General features: G+C 33.9%; 1 protein-coding gene across 1 annotated transcript in view; it reads left to right on the top strand.

The window, feature by feature from the left end:
* LOC108904386 (soluble guanylate cyclase 89Db-like) overlaps window positions 1-23,819 on the top strand; it is an 86,859-nt gene that overhangs the window by 38,457 nt on the left and 24,583 nt on the right. Inside the window, exon 5 of the mRNA XM_018706912.1 lies at window positions 6,888-7,133. Within this exon, the coding sequence (XP_018562428.1) occupies window positions 6,888-7,133 (246 nt within the window). The remainder of the gene's footprint in view (window positions 1-6,887; window positions 7,134-23,819) is intronic.

The following is a 23,819-nucleotide window of genomic DNA, read 5'->3' as shown; positions in this document are numbered from 1 at the left end:
TTTTTGTTTATTTCAGTTGACTTAATAAAATGGAAATGACCATTTAATACTTAACGATATTTAATTTGTGCCAAATCTAACACATGCAAAAATAGTTGCAATATCGCGTAAACCGAGCCCTAAATCAAAATCTTATAAGAGTGAAAAAAAATAGAACAAAAACGCGATGTAAAAAAACATTTTAAAGCCATAGGCGTACTAAAAAAAATTGGGGGGATCCCTGGGTACTACAACCCAGGGATCTTTCCTCCGTTCGTGCTTTGATATTTTAGACGAGAACTACATAGAAAGTGTGCCTACTTAAGATAAAAATATGTGAAAAATTTCAAACAAATGTCTCCAAAATCACCGTATTATGAAAATGGGACTCCAAAATTAAAAGTGGCATAAGAAAAGTCCCATTATTTTAGTCCAAAGAATATGGTGTTAACCGCTTGACCTACTAATTTATAACACCCTGTATAATAAATATATTACAAATTGGATGTAATTCTGTATAGAAAGACCTAAAAAGTTCTGAAATATCGACTTTGATAATAAGGAAGTTTTTAAGTTTTCCAAACGTGAATGTTTCTGTATGCATTTAAAATTTATTATGCTCTCAACTATTTTAAAACATTTATTAAAACCTGTATAAACAAAGTTATTAAAGTTATTATAGCCAGTTCTCTTATTAAATAGGCAGTTCCCTTATTAATTAATATTTTATAGAAATAATCTATGAACTAAATCTAGGTAAATAGTTGATTTAATTTTCTGATACCACCTACAATAAACTAACAACAACATTGATCTTGTCATTTACTGATGGCCTTACCCTATAGAATTATTTTTATGTTTAGATAGAGACCCATAAATTTTGCATAATAAAGGAAATTGACTCGTTTAAATCAAATTAAAGATAAAGGTTATAAGCCATATCCTTTTAATTATTTAATTTATGGGAGTCATTCAAGAAACATGAAACCGCACAAAATTAAACAGTAGTAGTGTATAGCTTGTACATGAGACATAAAAATGTATTGATTATAATAACTTACTTGCAAAAAATAGGGTAGTATTAGTTGTTCAGATGTTTTAAAAATAGTTCAAACTTTACCTTTTACATAGAGATGTTTCTTGATAAGAAAGTTTCATGAAATAATACGCAGTTATTCAAATTTTGACTGAGGATATAAAAGGAAGAGATATTTGTCTATATATTGTTGTATTGTATTGTTTCACTAACCGTTTCATCGTTTTAGTCTTATAAGTTATAAACAAAGTTTTTGCTGGCATCTTCAATCGCGTTTTGAAATCATTATCCATCAAACTTATTTGTATGAGTAAAGTAAAATCGTGGCGAAACTTAAGCTCAACTGTGGATACCATTATGTAACATATTGGATCTTGGAAATAGCTAAAGCTGGCAGAGGAAATTGTAAGACAATATTTCAAAGGCTTGTCACTCGTTTACCGAACAAGTTCGGTAGTATGTAATTAATGTGACAACATCAAAGATTAATTGACAATTTGAGTACAATTTCAGGGATATGAAAACTTTGAAAGGTAGGAAATTATAGACTGAACCAATTCTATAAGATAGCATATTATGGTTCTGTTGGTAAGGTGTTATAGTTTGTTAAAGATTAATGTCATAAAGAGTTAATTATAATTTTGTTGATATACAAAGTCGAAGTTAATGAGTATTACACTGAAAAAATTTTTCACATTTCTTTAATAATTGGATACTTGTATCTCATTATATGAAAATGGTATTTTAATGTCTACAAAAGTCGTTAAATATCACTTTTTACAGTTTCCGCCAGTTCTGTGACCACTTGTTTTTGAAGCTATCATAAAAAATGCATTAGCGCCCCAGCCTCCAAATTTTAAATAAAAAGTTGAATATAATCTGGACTCGACAACATTGCCTCTTTAAAATTTTCCTCATATCTAACTTCTGTGTAGATGACAGAGAAATTTTAAACATCTAACTAAAAGTTTGTTTGCGCGACAGATGGTTACAAAACGTATTTTTAGCAGTACGAACTTTTGTTTTAGAAAAAAATTCTTTGACGTACAGCGTTATTGAAAGAAAACAAAAACTCTAAACTGTTTCTACATAACTTTGAAGCTCACATATTTTTATATAAAAAATAGGCTAGACTTGGAGGGAATCTAAAAATTGTATAACGCACATGTTGAAAATATCACTCCTTTACTTTCATGAGGTCCACTAAATTTAAGCACGTGTCGTATGAGATTCGAAAAACCGCTTTGATACGGATATAGGCGGATTTAAATCCGACTCATTTTAGAAATCTTGCTTGAGAGGTAAATTCGTCCAAAAACCGTAGTGGACCAGATCAGTTATTGACTATAATATTGCTGTATTAATAGTGAATTAAGTGTCTACATTTTTCTACTTATTGGTAGTATACAGGGTGTTCTAGTTAAGAGGGAGGCCATGTAAAGAAAATATTGTTAGCTTTACGGGGTGTTCCATTTCGCGTGGGCACTACACAACTTTGTTGTTTTAAATGGAACATCCTGTATATTATTGTGTTTTTTAATTCCTTGGTTAATGTTAGGTAGAGTTTATTAAATGTACATGGTGTTTAAAACTTACCGTTTTCGAGATAATCAGTTGTTTCTGAAAAAAATCACGATATCAGCTCTCTAAATGAGGCTAGGTAGTGTCTAAACCGTAAGAGTTAGAAACCTGTAGTTTTCACAATTCGTTTTGGCATAAATTACTCTATCTTGTCATCTGCGAGCAAAACGTGTACGTTATTCAGACTCGGAAATACTGAGACCTACATTTAATAATCTTACCAGTTGAAAAACTTTTTTTTTAAATGGAATGACCCATATTAATTGCCATGGATTGAATGCCCTTTTGATTGATTGTCCATACTTATCTTTAACAGTTTTCCAGAAAAATCAGGTTCTTTTTTAAAGTCCGAAAAAGTAGCTATGTCACAGCCTCAAGAAGGCTTTACAGTTGTATTAGTACAACGTCGATACATAGGATTTTACAAAAGCACAGCACAACATATCCTTATCGCATCCAATCACACCAAGAGTTACTAAAAGTAGACTTTCAGCGGAGACTGGACTTTTGTGAGTGGGCACTTGAGATGTTAAATCAAAATGATGTTTTTTTTAAACGGGTCATGTTCTCCGATGAAGCTACTTTTCATAAAAATGGTTTCGTTAATGTTCATAATTGCCATTATTATGACACAGTAAATCCTCACCAATTCTGAACAAGTCATAGCCAGCGATGGTCTTTGAACGTGTGGGGAGCAATTTTGGAAACCCATGTTACTGGACTATTCTTTTTTTTACCAGCATCTAACTGGATCAGTTTATTTAAACTTTTTATCAACCACTGTAGAAGATTTGTTAGACGACATTGCTTTAGCTACACTTCGAAGAATGTGGATGCAACATGATGGTGCCCCATCTCACAATACCGCTGCGGTTTGTCAGTTTTTACACGAAACTTTTCCCAACAGATAGATTGGGCGTGGGGGACCAGTAAGTTGGCCTTCAAGGTGTCCAGATATGACAAGTTGCGACTTCCTTTTATGGGGATTTATAAAAAGCAAAGTTTACGTTACACCACCAACTACCGCGGAAGATATGTGGCAGTGTATTACTGTAGCATTTCAAGAAATTACGCCAGACATGCTCACCAATGTTGAACAGTCTTTTAAAAACCGAATTTGTTTGCGTATTAATCAAAATGGAGGACACTACGAGTAATTGATGTAAATCAGCGGTATAAATATTCTTCTCCTTGTTGCATTCTGAGATTCAGTTTGTTTCGTTTTGCGTTTTGTTTTAGTTGTTGTTAGTGGTTTATTTTTGTTTGTCAAACCACTTTTTAAACATGCCAGTAAATATTGACACTGTCAGTCCCAGGCCTGATAAAATGTGAGAGAAAAATGATTTTGCAAGGCCTTCTTGACGCTGTTACATAGCTACTTTTTCGGAATTTAGAAAATCACCTGATTTTCTAGAAAACTGTTAAAGGCAAGTATGGACAACCTTATATCGGTCGGAAGGGCATTCAATTTTGCATTGACCCGTGACAATTAATATGGGTTATTCCATTTGAAGACAAAAAAGGTTTTCAAATCGTAAGATTATAAATCATTCGTTTTATTTTAAAGGGCGAGTTGGAGTTGGAATATTCAGCTCTTACAATAATTTCTCGCAGCGTTATTCCCTAATACTTCATTTTTATTCGTAGTCACTCATAAAATAGAAATATTAATGGTAGAAACCTCAAAAAAATCTTGCAGTGGACATGATTACATGTTTCATTCTATATTTTGTGCATTAAGATTCGTTTTAGATGAACAAAAAGTAGATCAGTTTCTAGTTTTATTCATCGTTCATCCTAGAAGATCAATTTCTATGATTCAGTTATAATTCATTCGTAGTTATACAGGGTGTAACTAAATAAGTGTAAAACATTTAAGGGGGTGATTCCTCATCGAAAAAAAGATAGGATCTTTCATATAAAGAAACTTCATTGGAGCATCCCTTGTTAAGATACAGCCCCTTAAAGGGGGTACATAAAATTTGTTTAACAATTTTTTTCACAAGCACTAAACAAGTTACAATATTGAAATTAACCTGACATTTTCTACTACCAAAAAGACACTTAGCCAGTAATTTATTTGGTTTACCCCATGGTAGTAAGGGGTGGAAAACGCAACCCCTAAAATTTATTTCCAACGTAATTTTTTGTCTTATTATTTTTTTACCATTTAAAAAATTATTTCCGATAGCCTGTTTCATTCTAAAAAAAAATGTCTCTTGAATTTTTTGCCCAAATTAAACCAGTTCGCAGTAAAAAATTATTTTACGAACAACTACAGAGATACATCGTCATAAATGCGGACTGGATTTACTGTTATTTTGTAGTTACTACCTGCATTAAATGATTAAAGGGGAATAATCAAAACTAATTTAATAATAACAAAACATACAACATGTAGAAATCATAGTAAATGTTCAATATGTCTACCTTCAGACATTACGCATGCGTCTAGACGTCGGCGCATTGAGCCACGTATTCGCTCAAATATTCCTGGAGTCTCTCTAATTACCCTGCACGCATCGATAATGCGGTTTCTTAAGTCCTCTACATCGCGAACAGGAGTACGATAAACCAAATGCTGCAAATGGCCCCAAGTAGACAAATCCAGAGGATTGAGATCCGGGGATCGAGCGGGCCAATTCTGTGGTCCTCCTCGACCTATCCACTGATTTGCATATGTTTCAGTTAAATGCTGACGTGCTACTTGACTAAAATGGGCGGGAGCCCCATCATGCATAAAAACCATATCCCTTCTGACGCCCAAAGGAACTTCCTCCAGCAGTACGGGGGGATGCACTTTTCTTAAAAATTGAACGTATGCCTCACCATTTAATCGAGGAGGTAGAAAATGAGGCCCAATTAAATAATCCCCAATAACTCCGACCCACACCTTAAGAGAAAACTGTTCTTGATGGTTAGTTTCGACAATAGCGTGATGGTTTTCATCAGCCCATATGTGGTAATTATGAAAATTAATAATCTTGTCCCGAGAAAAACTACATTCGTCTGTGAATTCGATCGTCTTCAGAAAGTCACGATTTCTTCTAATCATTTCCAGCATCCAATTGCAAAATTCAAGACGGTTCGGAAAGTCTCGCGGTAACAGTGCCTGTACTCGTTGCAGATGGTAAGGGTATAAGAGATGTTCCTTTAAAATTCGAAATACCGTCATATGATCAACATTTAGCTGGAAAGCAATCTTTCTAGTACTGGTAGTAGGTTGTTCTTCTATCAAATTAAGTACTGCTGCCTCAAGCTGTGGTGTTCTTACTTCTCGATGGCGACCACAATCCTGCGTTCTTTTGTTGAATGAACCATATTCACGTAATCGTTGATGAAGTCAGACAAATATTCTATGTGAAGGATGCTGCCGTTGAGGATACATTTCAGCATATCTTGTAGAAGCTTCTAACCCATTCCCCTGCGACAGACCGTAAACGTAATGCATATCAGCCATTTCCTCATTTGTGTATGCCATTTTAATAACAAGTGAATTATTAAAGTAACAAATTAAGAACAGAACAATACACAATTAGTATTACTTCAATTTCAAAAATTTACAAACTGACAGCTTGATTCCAATTTAATTGTCAGTATCGCTAATGGCGGCCTACTAGATAAATTAGTTTCGTATTTTCGTTTTATGGCGATATGTATCTTGTTCGTAAAATAATTTTTTGCTGCGAACTGGTTTAATTTGGGCAAAAAATTCAAGAGACATTTTTTTTTAGAATGAAACAGGCTATCGGAAATAAATTTTTAAATGGTAAAAAAATAATAAGACAAAAAATTACGTTGGAAATAAATTTTAGGGGTTGCGTTTTCCACCCCTTACAACCATGGGGTAAACCAAATAAATTACTGGCTAAGTGTCTTTTTGGTAGTAGAAAATGTCAGGTTAATTTCAATATTGTAACTTGTTTAGTGCTTGTGAAAAAAATTGTTAAACAAATTTTATGTACCCCCTTTAAGGGGCTGTATCTTAACAAGGGATGCTCCAATGAAGTTTCTTTATATGAAAGATCCTATCTTTTTTTCGATGAGGAATCACCCCCTTAAATGTTTTACACTTATTTAGTTACACCCTGTATAGTTATAACCCAAAGTAAACGGTATAAAAGTGCATTTAATAATGCTCATATGAAAAACATGCGATATAAAATTGGAATAAAAAAAACAAGTTCTTTGAATAGATTTTTGAAATTTAAATTCCTTCTGAAACATTTCTTGCTCTCTTTTATCAACGTTGAGTACAACCAAATAAAGGTATTCATATTTCATGTTGCAGATTCTGTCTAAAAAGGCCGAAAACGCTGTCCACTTAGAAACAACCCGCCATTTACCTCCCTTCTCCTGCGATTTACTTTTACAGCTATTCCCATTTGCGATCGTATTCAATCCGGCTTTGATCATTATCGGATGTGGGGAGAAATTAGTTGAGGTTGCAGGTGGAAAGGAAAAACTTCTGGGTCAACCGGTAACGAAATACTTCAAACTGAGGCGTCCGAAGGGAATTATATTTACTTGGAAAAACGTAAGTATACCTACTATAGCGTACCTACATGTTCGTTGCTTATTTTGTTTAAAAGTTCACTAACTTCATTACACCGGACACAAATTTCCTTTACGTAGTTTCTGTGTTCTTAGGACAGAGTCTGATAATAGCATTAAAAGAATAAATAATTTTAAATAGGTTGGTTTATAAAATTCTCGTCTTATAAAAATCTGTGTGATTTTATGAAATCTACGCATAAAAAAATTGCATTTTGAATCTACATATTTTCAAATCAAATTTAATTTTTTATTCAACACTTGTATATAATGATACTATAATTTCTTTGGTTTTAAAGGAATAATGTGGCCTATAAGTCACTAGTTAGTTGTAAGTCATAAGTCACTAGTAAGTTATGACTAGTGCCACTAGTAGCTTATAGAAATCATAAAAAGACAAATGTTTGGTTTGTTTTTCTAGTGTTTATTATAAAACCAATTTGAAACAATAATAAGTCAACAAATAACCTAAAATGCTACAAACCTCACAATCCAGATCCACTTCTTATTTGTGGAAGGGCGAAATGGGCGGTAACTATTAGACGCCTTCATTATAGCCATCTTTCTCTATCGCACGGATTTCTATGACTTACTTTACCGCTCTCACGTAACGGCCGATGAACTATGGGGACTTTCCGACCCTGTATACCGTAACACATTAGTTCCAGAAATAACTATAAGACATGTATTTTATATTTCTATTTATTTGAGTTTCCAAGGGATATTCATTTTTGCGATATTTTCGGCCGGTGTAAACTTTCGGCCCATAACATATTGATGATATTATTTTTTAAAGAATCTCATGATTGCTCAGATATGAAACAGATTTATATTTTCTTAAATATATAAATAGTATTTTAAAGACATCACATTTCCGCTAATTACTAAGATTTTTTTAAGAAAACAATGAATATTTTGCCTAGTTTTAACTAACAATTTATCTACTAAATACATACGTCAAAATAAAAGAAAATATTTAAATAAAAGTATACAGGGTGTCCCACCGGGAAGTGCGTCGATCGATATCTAGGAAAGTACTGCTCCGAAAAATTAAAAAATTTGGCAACATAGCAATGTCCCTGAGGCGAATACAACTAAAATATCTAGAACTTTCCAGCACTTCCGGTTATACCGGAAGTCAACACCTGCTTCGTTATTTTAAATGGGACACCCTATATATTATTACATTTTCGTATTCTACGTGAAATTTGAGGGTCACTTTATTCAATATTTCCTATACCTAGAAGTTATAGATTTTGAGATATTAATTTTTAAAGAAAAAATTTGACAATTATTACAAGGGTTCGCGGAGATGCTAGTAACTCTTGTCAGGAACGTGATATCAAACGGATTTTTAGTACCTATAAAGGACATAGGTAATATTACATTATAGTGCACCAAAAAATTAAAACATCTAAAACTAGGTGTTCATTTTTGATATTACATTTTGATAGCTTCAAACAGCTATAACTTTGATAACTTAAGTGGAATACCCTGCACTTTTTTACTCTGTCGTATGCAGAAATATGTATGGAAAATGCGATAAAGTAATTTCAAGAACAAGTAGAGAATCTGCTGCTTCCATAAATAACAAACAAATTAAAATAATCCTCGTAAGTATAATTTAAACGATCCCCAGGCATTTTTATTTAAATTTTCAGCAAAAACTATTACCGACATAACAATAATTTGATAACTAACTTGACAAATGTCAAATTATTTTAATTGTTTTGGAATGCTTTTGGTATAAGCCAATTTGACAACAGGTCTGATACGAGAAAAATTGTCGAAAAAATAGAAAATAGTAAATATCTCTAAAAGTAGTAACGGCAAAACTAACAATGTTTATATGGCTTGAAAGGAAATTTCAATCTGCATACGACAGAGTAAAAAAATGCAGGGTGTTCCACTTAAGTTAACAAAGTTATAGCTGTTTGAAGTTATCAAAAGGTAACAGCAAAAATTAAGCACCTAGTAAAAAATGTTTTAACTTGTTGGTATACCATAACTTATTGTTACCTATGCCCTTGACATGTACCAAATATCCATTTAATATCACGCTCCTGAAAAGAGTTATTAGGATCCCCGCGGACCCTTGCATCTGTCAAATTTATTTTTTAAAAATTAATATCTCAAATTCTATAACTCCTAGGTATAGGAAATATTTAATAAGGTAACCCACAAATTCCACGTAAAATCCGAAAATGCAATAATATATAGTATGTCCCATTTAAAATAACGAAGATGGTGTCGACTTACGGTATTAGTGGAAGTGCTGGAGAGATATTTTAGTTGTGTTCGCCCCAGGGACATTGCCACGTTGCCAACTTTTCAAATTTTTCAGAGCAGCACTTTCCTAGATACCCATCGACGCAGTTACTGGTGGACACCCTGTATAACTAATAAAAATGCAATAAGATAAAATAATATAATACATGACCGGACATGAAGATCATGAAAATCATTAAAATTATTATTCAAAAATTGATCGGAAGTCCTTACAAAAGACTCGTTTATTAATTTTTCTTTTTGATTTTTGTTTTAAATTCTCTGGTGTTTAAATTTCTTACACGTGGTAATAAAAAATCCATCTTAGAACAATATGCTCCTTTTCTTGTTTTTAGGCTATTGACTATGTACTTTAGACAGGAACTACAACGTAACAGAAATTTTATTGTTTGGTATGTTCAATTGACCTTAAAAAGTGATAAAACCGCGGAGTGCTACCTTTTAAAGGGGTGCGTTTTTGAGAACGAAGTAAAAAGGTGGTATTTTCAGTTTTTTGAGTTTTACTCGAAAACTATGAATTTTTCTATATAGTTGTCAACAAAAAAGTTGCAAATTGAATTTCCAATCGAAATGAAACCTTTTGATGTCAAAAAAAATTATTTTTAACAAAAATATGCCCAAAAAACGAGTAAAAAAAATCCAATAAGTAGCCAACTTTGATCCAATGTATCTCGGTTTCTATTAGTAGTAGGTATTTCTATAAAGGCTTATTTTAAAGAAAAAGACATTAACTTTTTTTTCTGTGAATCAATGCCTATACCTAACTCCTCTCAGAAAAAAGTTGTGGGCCAAAAACCAAAAAGAAAAAAAACGCATTTTTTCGGTTTTTTTACTCGTTTTTTGGGCAAATTTTTGTTAAAAATAAATTTGTTTGACTTCAAAAGGTCTCATTACGATTGGAAACTCAATTTGCTACAATTTTTCTGGCGACAACTATATAGAAAAAATTCATAGTTTTCGAGTAAAACTCAAAAAACTGAAAATACCACCTTTTTACTTCGTTCTCAAAAACCCTTTAAAAGGTAGCACTCCGCGGTTTTATCACTTTTTAGGGACAATTGAACATATCAAACANCGCGGTGTGAATTTGCAGGCCATCGACTTGGCGCTACGCGGTGACGGACGGCGTTTGAAATGCCAATAAGAATGACGGTGCGGTACATCATATTTATTCATCAAATAAAATAAAAAGAACACAAATGTGGGGTGTTGCCTATACCTAACTCCTCTCAGAAAAAAGTTGTGGGCCAAAAACCAAAAAGAAAAAACAGCATTTTTTCGGTTTTTTTACTCGTTTTTTTGGGCAAATTTTTGTTAAAAATAAATTTTTTTGACTTCAAAAGGTCTCATTTCGATTGGAAACTCAATTTGCTACAATTTTTCTGGTGACAACTATATAGAAAAAATTCATAGTTTTCGAGTAAAACTCAAAAAACTGAAAATACCACCTTTTTACTTCGTTCTCAAAAACCCTTTAAAAGGTAGCACTCCGCGGTTTTATCACTTTTTAGGGACAATTGAACATATCAAACAATAAAATTTCTGATACGTTGTAGTTCCTGTGTGCCTTCTTTTTTTTTGACATAGTTAATCAATAGCCTATTTCTAAAGATTATAGTATGAATGTCATTCAAGTGTTATAAAAAGGAATTGATATCTACTATAAAAATTGTGCAAATTATGTTTAACATAAAAAGGCACTGGAATATGTAAGTAAGTGGAAGAGTCAGAATATTTAAATCAATAAAGTCTTTTCTGCAATAGTCTTTGTATCCTAGTCCGGACAATACGTACAGCATTTCACTGGAGACCAAATACATGTGCTCTGGAGGATTCAGATCTCCACACCATAATGGCGTAAGATAGAATGAATCAGACCGTGATACGCAGATTTTAATGTAGCTAAGGAAATTTTGTTTACCCAACTTCGAAGATAAGGAAGTTTAGATTTTATTTTACAAATTTATTCACTATTGTGAATCCGTTATAGTATAAGAACTAAATAAACGCCAATAATTTGACATTTCCAGGGTTGCTTAATATGTCACTCAAGTTGAAGATCGTCGTTTTAGTCTTGACTATGTTAGCAGTTGTTTTATTAATTTAAAACCAGTTTTTTGCTAATGATTGTAATAGAGGTCATAAAGTAATACAGAATTTGATGTAGGAATCCTAGTGATATCTGTAAAAAAGTATTACTTCAAAAATGTTTGGTAAATTACTTGCATAAATTAAAAAAATAATAATAGGACCAAATAGCGAATCCGAAACTCCATATCTTACTTCCAAAGCAGAAAACTGTTCCTTCAGAAAAAATATTAGGATGTGTGATGGTTATTTATTTTATAAAAATTATATATTATTAAAACCAACTGTTTGTTAAATTAGATATGACAATATTTAGATAGATAGATACATAGATCAATAGATATTTATTAGTCTACTAGATTACAATATCGGACATAGGACACGTCAAAACATACATACTAGTAAAGACTAATAGAAACATAATACAATTGAAACATATACAAAAATATTAAAATATCATACAAAAACGAATATTACAATAATTATTAACAATAAAAGAAACAACCAACAAACTATTTAAAATTGTAATCCAAATAGCTGCTCACAGAATAGAAAGCATTTTGATGCAATATATTCTTTATTAAAAATATGAATCTAGTAAAGTTTTGACTTTTGATAGATGCTGGTAATTTATTATATTATAATGCACCCATATAATATGGATTTGACTTATAGAGTTCTCTTCTATGCAAGTCATATTGTAAATTTGTACCATATCTTGTGGGATAATCATGAAATTTATTTTGAAGATTAAATTTGGAAATGTTTTCTTTAAAAATTTTAAAGTTTCAAGCACGTATAAACAAGGCAGCGTTAATACTTTTTTTGTTACAAAAGTAGATATGCACGATTCAGAATATCTTAATCCGAACATATTTCTTAAGGTACGTTTTTGTAATATAAATATTCTGTTGGAAGCTGTTGAGTTGCCCCAAAACATTATTGCATACCGAATTATTGATTCGAAATTTGAGTGATAAAATACTCTAGTAGCATCTTGATCAGCANACAAAAGTAGATCTGCACGATTCAGAATATCTTAATCCGAACATATTTCTTAAGGTACGTTTTTGTAATATAAATATTCTGTTGGAAGCTGTTGAGTTGCCCCAAAACATTATTGCATACCGAATTATTGATTCGAAATTTGAGTGATAAAATACTCTAGTAGCATCTTGATCAGCAATGTAGTATAACCTCCTTAGAGCAAAGCATAAACCCACACATTTTTGACATATATAATCAACATGATTTTTCCATGACAATTGCATGTCTATATGTAAACCTAAAAGCTTAAAACATGTCACAAGTTCGATAGATTTCCTATTCAATGATACCAAGGACTACTTATATAATTAGAAGGTAAAGGATGGAATTGTAATATATAAGTTTTTTCTTGATTCATCACAAAACGATTCATTTGAAATTATGCATTTAAATTATGTATATTTCTAAGATTTACATTTGTCAATGTTGTCATATCTGTTTGTTGTCTATGGCAAGCTAACATTGTTATGTCATCCGCAAATGCATTATAAGAGGTTGATATATAACTTTCCAAGTCATTGCAGTATAACAAAAATAGTAGAGGTCCTAATACACTCTCTTGTGGAACACCTATTGTTACTGGTAACTGTTTTGAGTTTACACCAAGAAATTGAACAAATTGTTCCCTGTTTGTTAAACAGTCCCTCAATAAGTCGTGACACGATCCTCTAATGCCATATCGTTCGATTTTATTCAGAAGCAATGAATGATTGACACAATCAAACGCTTTTGACAAGTCCACAAATAAAGCTAGAATTTTATCATTTGCATATAATTTTTTATATGTCAAGAATATTTAATAATGCCGTAATAGTAGACTTATTTCTTCTAAATCCGTGCTGATTTTCAGATATTAGATTATTTACTTCTAAAAAGTGTATTATTATTTTACTAATAACTTTTTTTTTGTAACGGGAAAAAAGTTTGACATTTTATCTCTGTTGACAGGTAACAAAATGTCACTTTTTATGAAATTGCTTTTTCCCCGGGAAAAAAGTGAGTACATTTTTCCCGGATATATACAATATACATAAGTAAAGGTAGATATTTAAAATAATTTCGCTGCATCTACTAACTCCGGTGGAGTCAGAGAAAACTCGGAATCAGACATTTTTTAACTTTATATTATTCAAAATAACTACTAAACAACCACTAAGTTTGCAATTTTTAAATCAAATCACAGAATTAAATTGACAGATATTTGATTACTTTAAAGGTTTCCTTAGCAACGCAGATGTAATTGACGCTATAAGTATAACAGCCTACCAATTTAAAACTTTAGTGACTAACATATTGTAATAATGTTTTTTCAATATTAAATCGTTGTTTTTCCCGTCACAGAAAAAAATAGTGTATTATATACGGGAAAAAGTAGATTTTACCTCTCGGTTTTTTGTCTCCCTCCACTTAGCGTCGGGAGACAACACAACCTCGAGCTAAAATCTAGTACTTTTTTCCCTTGTATAATAAATATCTATTTCTATAATCTTAGAAAAAAAAAAACAGATAATAAAGCTATTGGTCGATAATTTTCAATTAACTCTGGATTTCCTTTCATAAAAAGTGGAGTTACTTTAGATATTTTCAGAACATCAGGAAAGCAACCATTGTTTATACATATATTTGTTAGATATGTTAAAGGTTTGGCCAGGTGTGTTGCACATTTTTTTATTACTGTTGTGGATATATTATCACAACCCGAGTATGATGTGTTTTTTAATTCTCTAATTATATTTATAATTTCCGTTTCTGAAGCTTCACTTAAAAATATCATTTGATCATATTGTTTAACTAGATTATTGGCAATATTTACAAAAAACGAGTTATATTCATTTGCAATTTGTTCCTTGTCTGTAACCATTTTTTTATTGACAACAATACTATTATTCTTGGCACTTTTTCTACTTTTAATCGAGTCGTTTATAATATTCCAAACAGTTTTTGATTTATGATCAGAATATAATATTAATTTGTTATTGAACATCTTGTTTGCTAACCTGACTGTTCTTCTATATATAACTTTGAAATTTTTATAATAATGATCAGTGATCAAACCCTGCTTATACAATGTTGACAAATCCTTTAATTTAACTGACGATATTCTAATTCTCGAAGTAACCCATTTTTTATTCATGTGTCTATCACAGATATGTTTTGTATAATGTTCAAAATTCAATTCGTAATAATATGTAAATATATTTAGGAAAACAGAAAATTTTACATTTACATCACCATTTGTATTATAGAGATCATTCCATCTTTCAACTGCAAAATAATTCATAAAGGTTTTATAATTTTTTTCTGAAAAAGATCTACCCTTGTAACAAGTATTTTTGGTATTGTTTCCAAATAAAAACACAATTTTCTGTGCTGAGTGATCTGATAACCCATTATGGATCACATTCTTATCCAATAGACTATCATTAAAATTTGTAAATATGTAATCGTTTGCAGTTTTTGAATTTTTACTAATTCTGGTTGGCTCATGAAAAACTGTATTAAAAGAAAAAGAACCTGTCAAATCCATCAGCATTGTCTTATGATTACTATAACATAAGTAGTCTATATTAATGTCACCACATAAAATTATCTTTTTAGAACCTACACCTGCAGTTACCTGTAAACATTGCTCCAATTTAGCAAAAAACAAATTGAGACAACTATCTGGGCTTCTGTAAATAGATAATATGGTTACATTTTCATTGTCCTTTTTAACATTTATTCCTACACATTCAAATATTTTGTCAACGTTAAATTGCGTACAAACAGTCAGAATCTTAAAATTTAAATTATTTTTAATTAATATTAAAACACCACTATGCAAAAAGTTTGTTCTGCACCAATATTTCCCCACTTTATATCCAGGTATATTTACAAAAGCCATATCCGCATCACTGCACCAAGTTTCAGTCACACAAAAAATATCAGCATGTTCATCCGTCAAAAATACTTGTAAAACATCAAGCTCATTTTTGATGCATTGTACATTCTGATTGCACTAATGACAGAATATTTTGATCTAACACGTTACTTTTTATCATACCTATTGTTTTATAATTTATACATTAAAACACTTCGATCCTTTTCACCAAAATTACCCAAAAGTATAATACAAACTGTGCGAAATTTCAACTTTTTTTTAAGGACTTAACATTTTAACACCATGTATCTCGGCACCGAGTTGCCTAAATCTAAAATGGCACAATGAACATCTCATTAACTTCATTCGAGTAATTAGTTGTTGCAATTATAACACCCTTTGTATTTTAAATAAGAAAGTATGAAAGGGAGCAAATGAATATGTATTTAAGCCTCCTGGTGACTGCAAAAAGAGATTTTTAATTAATTCTAAAGAATTAATTAAAACAGAATTACGATTTTATGGCGAATTATTATGAATAAAGGCCACCTTTTGAAGATAACAGAAAAGGAACGTTTCAATGAAAGGATTTCGTTTACCGGCCTAGCGTGTCGGTGAACGATTCCCGTTTTTTTGCTGGGGATGTTGGTCGTGCATTTCATTGTCGTTTGTACTTATGTGAGTGACTTTGACGCTTTGTTTGGTCAACTGTATAGCACGTGTTTTTATGGCAGTCAGTAGTACTGCATCTCGTGAGTATAGAGCGGCACACAGCTTGATCACAGATTTAGTCTATACAGGGTGTGTTGTGTATAATCTATAAAAATTAAACTATAGCTTCCTGATGATATTTGTAATAGAAAACTCTTATACGAAAAAGTTATATCTTCGTGTTTTTTTTTTGTAAATTAAAGATCATTTATTCAACGAAAATGAAGGCCAACCCTGTGTTATTTATTAAAACTTTAAATATGTTTTTATGCGACCCGAGATGCAATCTTATAATTTAAGTCGGTGTAATCTAGTACTCGTAATACTAAAAGAAGGTTAGGTTACATTCTTAAAAAATTTGTGCAGTCAACTGATTTTGTATTTGTATTGAATTCATTATTCACTTAATTATTAAATATTAATAATTATTAGAATGTCAGTAAACCCTGACAAAACGGTCGTAGTACCCTTCACCAGGAGAAGGAATTTAATTGGACTCTCTGAACCTATGATAGGGGAGAGGAGCATTACACTTTCCAGGGAAGTAAAGTATCTAGGAGTGATATTGGATAATAAGCTTACCTGGAATGCGCACTTGGAAAAAGTGCGACGGCATACACACAATGTCTGCCTCGCCTTATTGGGAGCACCTGGGGACTGAAACCAAAGATGTCATACTGGTTGTATACGTCGATAGTAAGACCTAGGATCCTTTACGGCGCTGTGGTATGGTGGCAGAAAACACAACAGACCACAGCGAGGGACAAACTGAATAGAATTCAGAGATTGGCCTGTTTAGGTATAACGGGGGCGATGGCATCGACCCCGACAGCTGCATTAGAAGTCATGCTAAATCTGCCACCGCTGCATATAGTGGTGGAAAGAGAAGCGCGGCTAGCAGCATATCGACTCAGGAATAACAATAACTGGAGGGGTGGTTCCCACTCCAGGATCATAGACACATCTATGTCGGAACCAACTTTAGGGATGGTATCCGACAAGATAGTTCCAAGGTTTCACTTCCACAAACCATTTGAGACTCGAATAGAGGATCAAAGCAAGTGGGAGGAAAGGTTTAATACCCTGGAAAGGTGGAGCTTAGTATGGTTTACAGATGGCTCCAAAATGACCAGAGGGACGGGTGCAGGAATATATGGACTCAGACCCAGATGGAGTGCAAGCTACAGTCTGGGGAGTACCCCACTGTATTGCAAGCAGAAATCTTCGCGATAATGGCGTGTCTGGCAGAGAATGTACGTAGAGGTTACAGACGTAAACTCATATATATTTTCTCTGATCGTCAAGCTACAATTAAAGCTTTAGCCGCACACAAGGTAAGTTCAAAACTGGTGTGGGATTGTTTACAAATGCTGACTGAACTGGCCACCAAAAATACAGTCAGACTGTGTTGGGTGCCATGGCACAAAGGCATTTGTGGAAATGAGAAAGCGGATGAACTTGCTAGGAAGGGATCCGAGAAAGAGTTCATTGGCCCGGAGCCCTTCTGTGGCACATCTCCCAGTGTGGTCAGGCGGGCTCTGGGCAAATGGACTGAGACAGAACACAGGAAATACTGGACTTCAAGGCCAGGACATAGCCATTCTAAGGAGCTTATGGAGTATCCTTCGAAGGGAAGAGCGAATGAGCTACTGAGCTTGAACAGAATCCGGCTCAGGAAAGTGACAGGACTCATAACGGGACACTGTCACTTTAGGAAACATCTACATATACTAAAGCTTGTAGACAGTCCGGTCTGCCGAGGATGTGAATCGGCGGATGAAACTTCTCTGCATATCCTGGGCGAGTGCCCGGGATTTGCACGTAGCAGAATGGCGCTCTTTGGGAGACCCTATTTGGAACCCAAGGAAGTGAGAGAAGTGTCAGCAAGGAAGCTTTTGGACTTTGTAAAAAGGACAAATCTACTTGCTGAATAGGACTAGTAGTGGGACGCACAATAGGCCTAATTAGGCCGCAGTGCTATGGGACTTTTCAAGGACCAACCACTAGATGAAGAAGAAGAAGAAGATAATACTAAAAGAAGGTTAGGTTACACTGTTAAAAAATTTGTGCAGTCAACTGATTTTGTATTTGTATTGAATTTATTATTCACTTAATTATTAAATATTAAGCATCGTCCATCGACCCATCAGTGTTAAAAAGAGAAAGATTCCAGACAAAGTTTTTATTTTGTAATTCCATGATAGTGACAGTGTAATTTTTATAAAGAAAAAAAAAATAAGAATAGCGTGCCGATTACATTAAACACGAGATTTTTATTTCTTACTTTGCTTAATTTTTTGCGCACAAATTAGTTTTACAGTGAAACGAAAAAACAATGCATTTACTATTTCCGAACGTGTCCATATGGTGTTAGTGTATGGTACAGCCGGAGAAAACGCGCTCGCGACGACTAAGTTGTACCGGGAACGATGGCCACAACGTCACCCCCCCATGTGCAAATACAATCCTATAGTGCGTTCAGCGGCTGCGAGATACAGGAAGTGTTACTCCCAGAGGAGAAAGACTCAGCAAGTGAATGAATGATGAAAGTGCAGTGTTGGAAAATATTGACGAAGACCCCACAATTAGTACACGACGACTCGCACAGCAAGTAGGAACCTCATCTCGTACCGTACATCGCATCTTAATGCGCCAGCTGTTGCATCCCTATCAGCTGCAACTAGTAAAAAACAGATTTTACACCCGGATTGTGATCAACGAATGCGTTTTTGCAGATGTTTTTTTACGGCAATGTGCCAATCAAGTAGACTTTCCTGCTTATGTTTGTGTAACATATGAGGCGACATTTACCCGTGATGAAGTGAATTTCCATAATATGCACATAAGCGTCGTTGAAAATCTTCAAGCGATTAGGGGAACTCATTTTCAATATCGGTTCTCGGTAAATTTTTGGGCTGGCATAATAGGCGATATACTTGTGGGTCCCTATTTCTTTGAAGGACGACTAAATAAACCAAGATACGCTGACTTTTTGGAGCACCGGTTCCCTGAATTATTGGACGATGTGGCATTTCAAGTTCGGACACGCATGGTTTATCTTCAAGATGGGGCTCCGCCACACAGTACTCGAGAAGTAACGACACTTTTGAATGAAATGTTTCCTCAGCGATGAATTGGACGCATTGGTCCTGGCCGTAGCCACCTCGGTCACCCAATCTAACTCCAACGGACTTTTATCTTTGGAGTCACTTGAAGTCATTGGTTTAAAATACTCCAATTGCTACGGTGGAAGAATTGCGAAACCGTATACTTGAAGCTGCCACAATTAGGGGAATATCTGGAATTTGAGAAAATATTCGCCAAATATTCGCGTCGGTGCCATACCTGTATCCGCGCTAATGGGGATCCGTTTCAAAATTTTCTCTAGAAATGGTAAATTTTATTTCACTTTGTTCCATATTTTAATGGAGGTTGTTTAGTGCACGCAGTTGGCAACTACAGATGCTTACGGATGTGGTTTTATTTGCGAACTCTTGCAGTAACAACAATGCAAGTAAGATAGTAATTTCTGTTTATTATTATAATAAGAAAATATTAGTTTTTTTTAAATATCTATTTTTCTAAGTTTGTACTTTTGCATTGAAAAATTCCCCAAAAATTGAGAAGTATCTTTCTNACATTAAAAACGAGATTTTTATTTCTTACTTTGCTTAATTTTTTGCGCACAAATTAGTTTTACAGTGAAACGAAAAAACAATGCATTTACTATTTCCGAACGTGTCCATATGGTGTTAGTGTATGGTACAGCCGGAGAAAACGCGCTCGCGACGACTAAGTTGTACCGGGAACGATGGCCACAACGTCACCCCCCCATGTGCAAATACAATCCTATAGTGCGTTCAGCGGCTGCGAGATACAGGAAGTGTTACTCCCAGAGGAGAAAGACTCAGCAAGTGAATGAATGATGAAAGTGCAGTGTTGGAAAATATTGACGAAGACCCCACAATTAGTACACGACGACTCGCACAGCAAGTAGGAACCTCATCTCGTACCGTACATCGCATCTTAATGCGCCAGCTGTTGCATCCCTATCAGCTGCAACTAGTAAAAAACAGATTTTACACCCGGATTGTGATCAACGAATGCGTTTTTGCAGATGTTTTTTTACGGCAATGTGCCAATCAAGTAGACTTTCCTGCTTATGTTTGTGTAACATATGAGGCGACATTTACCCGTGATGAAGTGAATTTCCATAATATGCACATAAGCGTCGTTGAAAATCTTCAAGCGATTAGGGGAACTCATTTTCAATATCGGTTCTCGGTAAATTTTTGGGCTGGCATAATAGGCGATATACTTGTGGGTCCCTATTTCTTTGAAGGACGACTAAATAAACCAAGATACGCTGACTTTTTGGAGCACCGGTTCCCTGAATTATTGGACGATGTGGCATTTCAAGTTCGGACACGCATGGTTTATCTTCAAGATGGGGCTCCGCCACACAGTACTCGAGAAGTAACGACACTTTTGAATGAAATGTTTCCTCTGCGATGAATTGGACGCTTCGGTCCTGTGCCGTAGCCACCTCGGTCATCCGATCTAACTCCAACGGACTTTTATCTTTGGAGTCACTTGAAGTCATTGGTTTAAAATACTCTAATTGCTACGGTGGAAGAATTGCGAAACCGTATACTTGAAGCTGCTGACACAATTAGGGGAATATATGGAATTTGAGAAAATATTCGCCAAAAATTCGCGTCGGTGCCATTCCTGTATCCGCGCTAATGGGGATCAATTTCAAAATTTTCTCTAGAAATGGTAAGTTTTATTTCAGTTTGTTCTATATTTTAATGGAGTTAGTTTAGTGCACACAGTTGGCAACTACTGAGTCTTACGGATGTGGTTTTATTTGCGAACTCTTGCAGTAACAACAATGCAAGTAAGATAGTAATTACTGTTTAGTATTATAATAAGAAAATATTAGTTTTTTTTTAAATATCTGTTTTTCCCTAAAAATTGAGAAGTATTTTTCTATCTTTGTTTACGCGGCTGGTCTACAGCATGTAACTCATCGTACAGCACACGGACAGGACCGGAGAAAATATTTTGATCCATAATTGAACTTTAATTTACGAAAAAAAAAACGCAAAATAGAACTTTTTCGTCTATGACTTTTCTATTACAAATATCGTTAGGAAGTTGTAGTTTAATTTTTATAGATTATTCACGCCACACTGTCTGCTACTACAACGCGTATTGCCGTTTACTGGCTTAGTATAGATTACAACTGTTTATTTACTTGATTGTCGCTACAAAGTTTCCGATGTTTAGTTATTAGTAGTAGTAGTAGTAGTTAAGTATAAGTAAACTATATTTTATTCGTAATATTTATAATCGCCTGCAGGACAAGTTTAGTATACTCGTATTTTGTACAAATCAGTTTCAAATAAGAGGGTAGAATATATTTAACTGACTCAAATTACTCGCACACAATGTCAGCTGGAACAACACATCATAATTTTTGCGACATATAATCTCCCTTTAGGTTAATGTGAAATGAAAATGTATGTTAATGCAGATAAGATTTCAAACCTTTTTTGTAAGTTAACGATAACTCGGGAATGAGTCACTTATAAATTCAGATCAGCTAGAGTAAACTAATTTCGACTGTACTTTTCCTGTTCTCCTTTATTGGTTCTCATTTTATATTAATGGAAACAGGTCCCTCGGCTCCTTTGCTAACGTAAGTAGAAGGTTTTTACCGCAACGAAATTAACATTTATTTAAATTGCCTCTCTAAGGAGACTTTAGTCTATCATCTGTGCGGGACAAGATACTTTTAAGGAATAATATAAAAATTCTTACACACTTTAAAGAATGAATATACCAAAATGAAATAAAATAACTATGAAAAAATTGATAGAATAATTGATCATTTTTTAAAGGCTGTTGTAATATACATATTACATATACAGTCCGGATGATATTTATTGAGATAGAAGAAACATGCTTTTGTAACTGCATAACACAGTATGCACTGCAAGTTGCTACGGTGAGCGCCACGCCGCCAATGTCTTTCTGCCACGGTTGTCGAGTGCGGTTAATTCCAAGAAAGTGACGCAGGGGTCTTCTTAAAATTCTATCTCAACAAATATCGTACGGATTGTATATTGTGTACAAATTCACGACTTTGTGCATTTAACACTTGTGATTTGAATTTCATAGTTCAAACAACTTTTTCTTGGACTGTGCAGATGTTCACCGTTCGACGTTCAGACGTGCAGACGGACCGTAACTAATGATATTGTGGAAAACAGCTGATTTGCGGACCAAAGCTCTGTTCGGCACTGAAGTACACCCACAATATCTAGTACACAACTAAGATCAAGATAGTTCAATGTTAGAAATAAATCCGCAATATCTAGAAAACAGCTAAGATCGTTCGTCAGCAGAGTAATCAGACATAAGACGATTTCGAACTTATTAGTTCTCGTCAGTATGCCATAGCTAAGATATTTGGATATTCATCTACCGAATGTTTTGAATGTGGGTGAGATATAATTTTATTTCGTCTAGCGCGGCACTAATTATGCCTCCATAGTGCCTACAGATTATTAGGTCACTCTCTGCTGATAGGTACAACGTAATGTTTTGGAGGGCAGAAATAGTTAAGATATAATACAATTTGTAGGTTGCACGGCATTTATACATATATATGTTTCTTGTATAATTTTGATGTGATACTTTTCTTTAAAGAAACAAATTTATTTATCGCAAAGGATGGTCGTGTAATGGGCCAAAGAAATTAAATTGACTTGTTTGCTTCTCAATTGAGGATAATTTTTGTTTTCAACGAGAACATAATCCACCCCTAATGATGATCTTTGAAGCTCTGTAAATTATTAATTTCCTATGCTCTATACTAAAAGCAGATAAGAAGTAAACATCTGACAAGCAATAATTTTGACCTAATTGCTTTCATAATTTCAATTTGATTTGGGGAAAATCGATGGCTTCCTTTTCATGCTCATTATTATGAAAATCATTAATAAAATACTGGTGCCACAAAAATATTGGTTAAATATATGCGGTAGTAGATAGGTACAACGTGTCTCGATTATACATGGTGGCCGCTGAGGTATCCGAGATAGTTCGTGTATGTATTCTATGACTAATTTTAAGCCCAAATTCCCAATGGTTCTTGAAATATCTGGGTTTGAAATTGCCAGGTCGCATCCTTATTATTACCAACCGGTACAATAACTTCTCCCCACGAATCTGCCCCAAAGAGTTCGTCTTTGTGGATGGTGGAGTAATCATCTAGATACACTTTCAAGAACCCTTTTATGTGACCAAGCTACGTATACAAAAGATGGAATCAACAATATCCATAACGATCATATGTGGGCAATAGAAAACCCTCGTGCTATTCGAGGATCTCATTTCAGAAAAGATTCTCGGTACACGTTTGGACTGGAAAAATTAATTATGAAATTATCAGACCACATTTCTTCGACGTAAATTTGTATAGCGAGATGTATATACGGGGCTCTTTTTGGAGATCGATCTGCCTCTACAACTTTAGAACTTTCATGTTCAAGTCAGAAGGACGATGTTCTTTTTATATGATGGTGCTCCGTCCCATTATCGAATAGGTTCAATGAAAAGTATCCAAGTCGGTGGATAGGTCATGGTGGTCCCATTGCTTGGCCA

The sequence above is a fragment of the Anoplophora glabripennis genome, unplaced genomic scaffold, assembly GCF_000390285.2.
Source record: "Anoplophora glabripennis isolate ALB-LARVAE unplaced genomic scaffold, Agla_2.0 scaffold115, whole genome shotgun sequence".
Classification (NCBI taxonomy): Eukaryota; Metazoa; Arthropoda; class Insecta; order Coleoptera; family Cerambycidae; genus Anoplophora; species Anoplophora glabripennis.
Note: the sequence above shows the minus strand (reverse complement) of the source record. Positions and strands in the feature narration are given on the sequence as shown.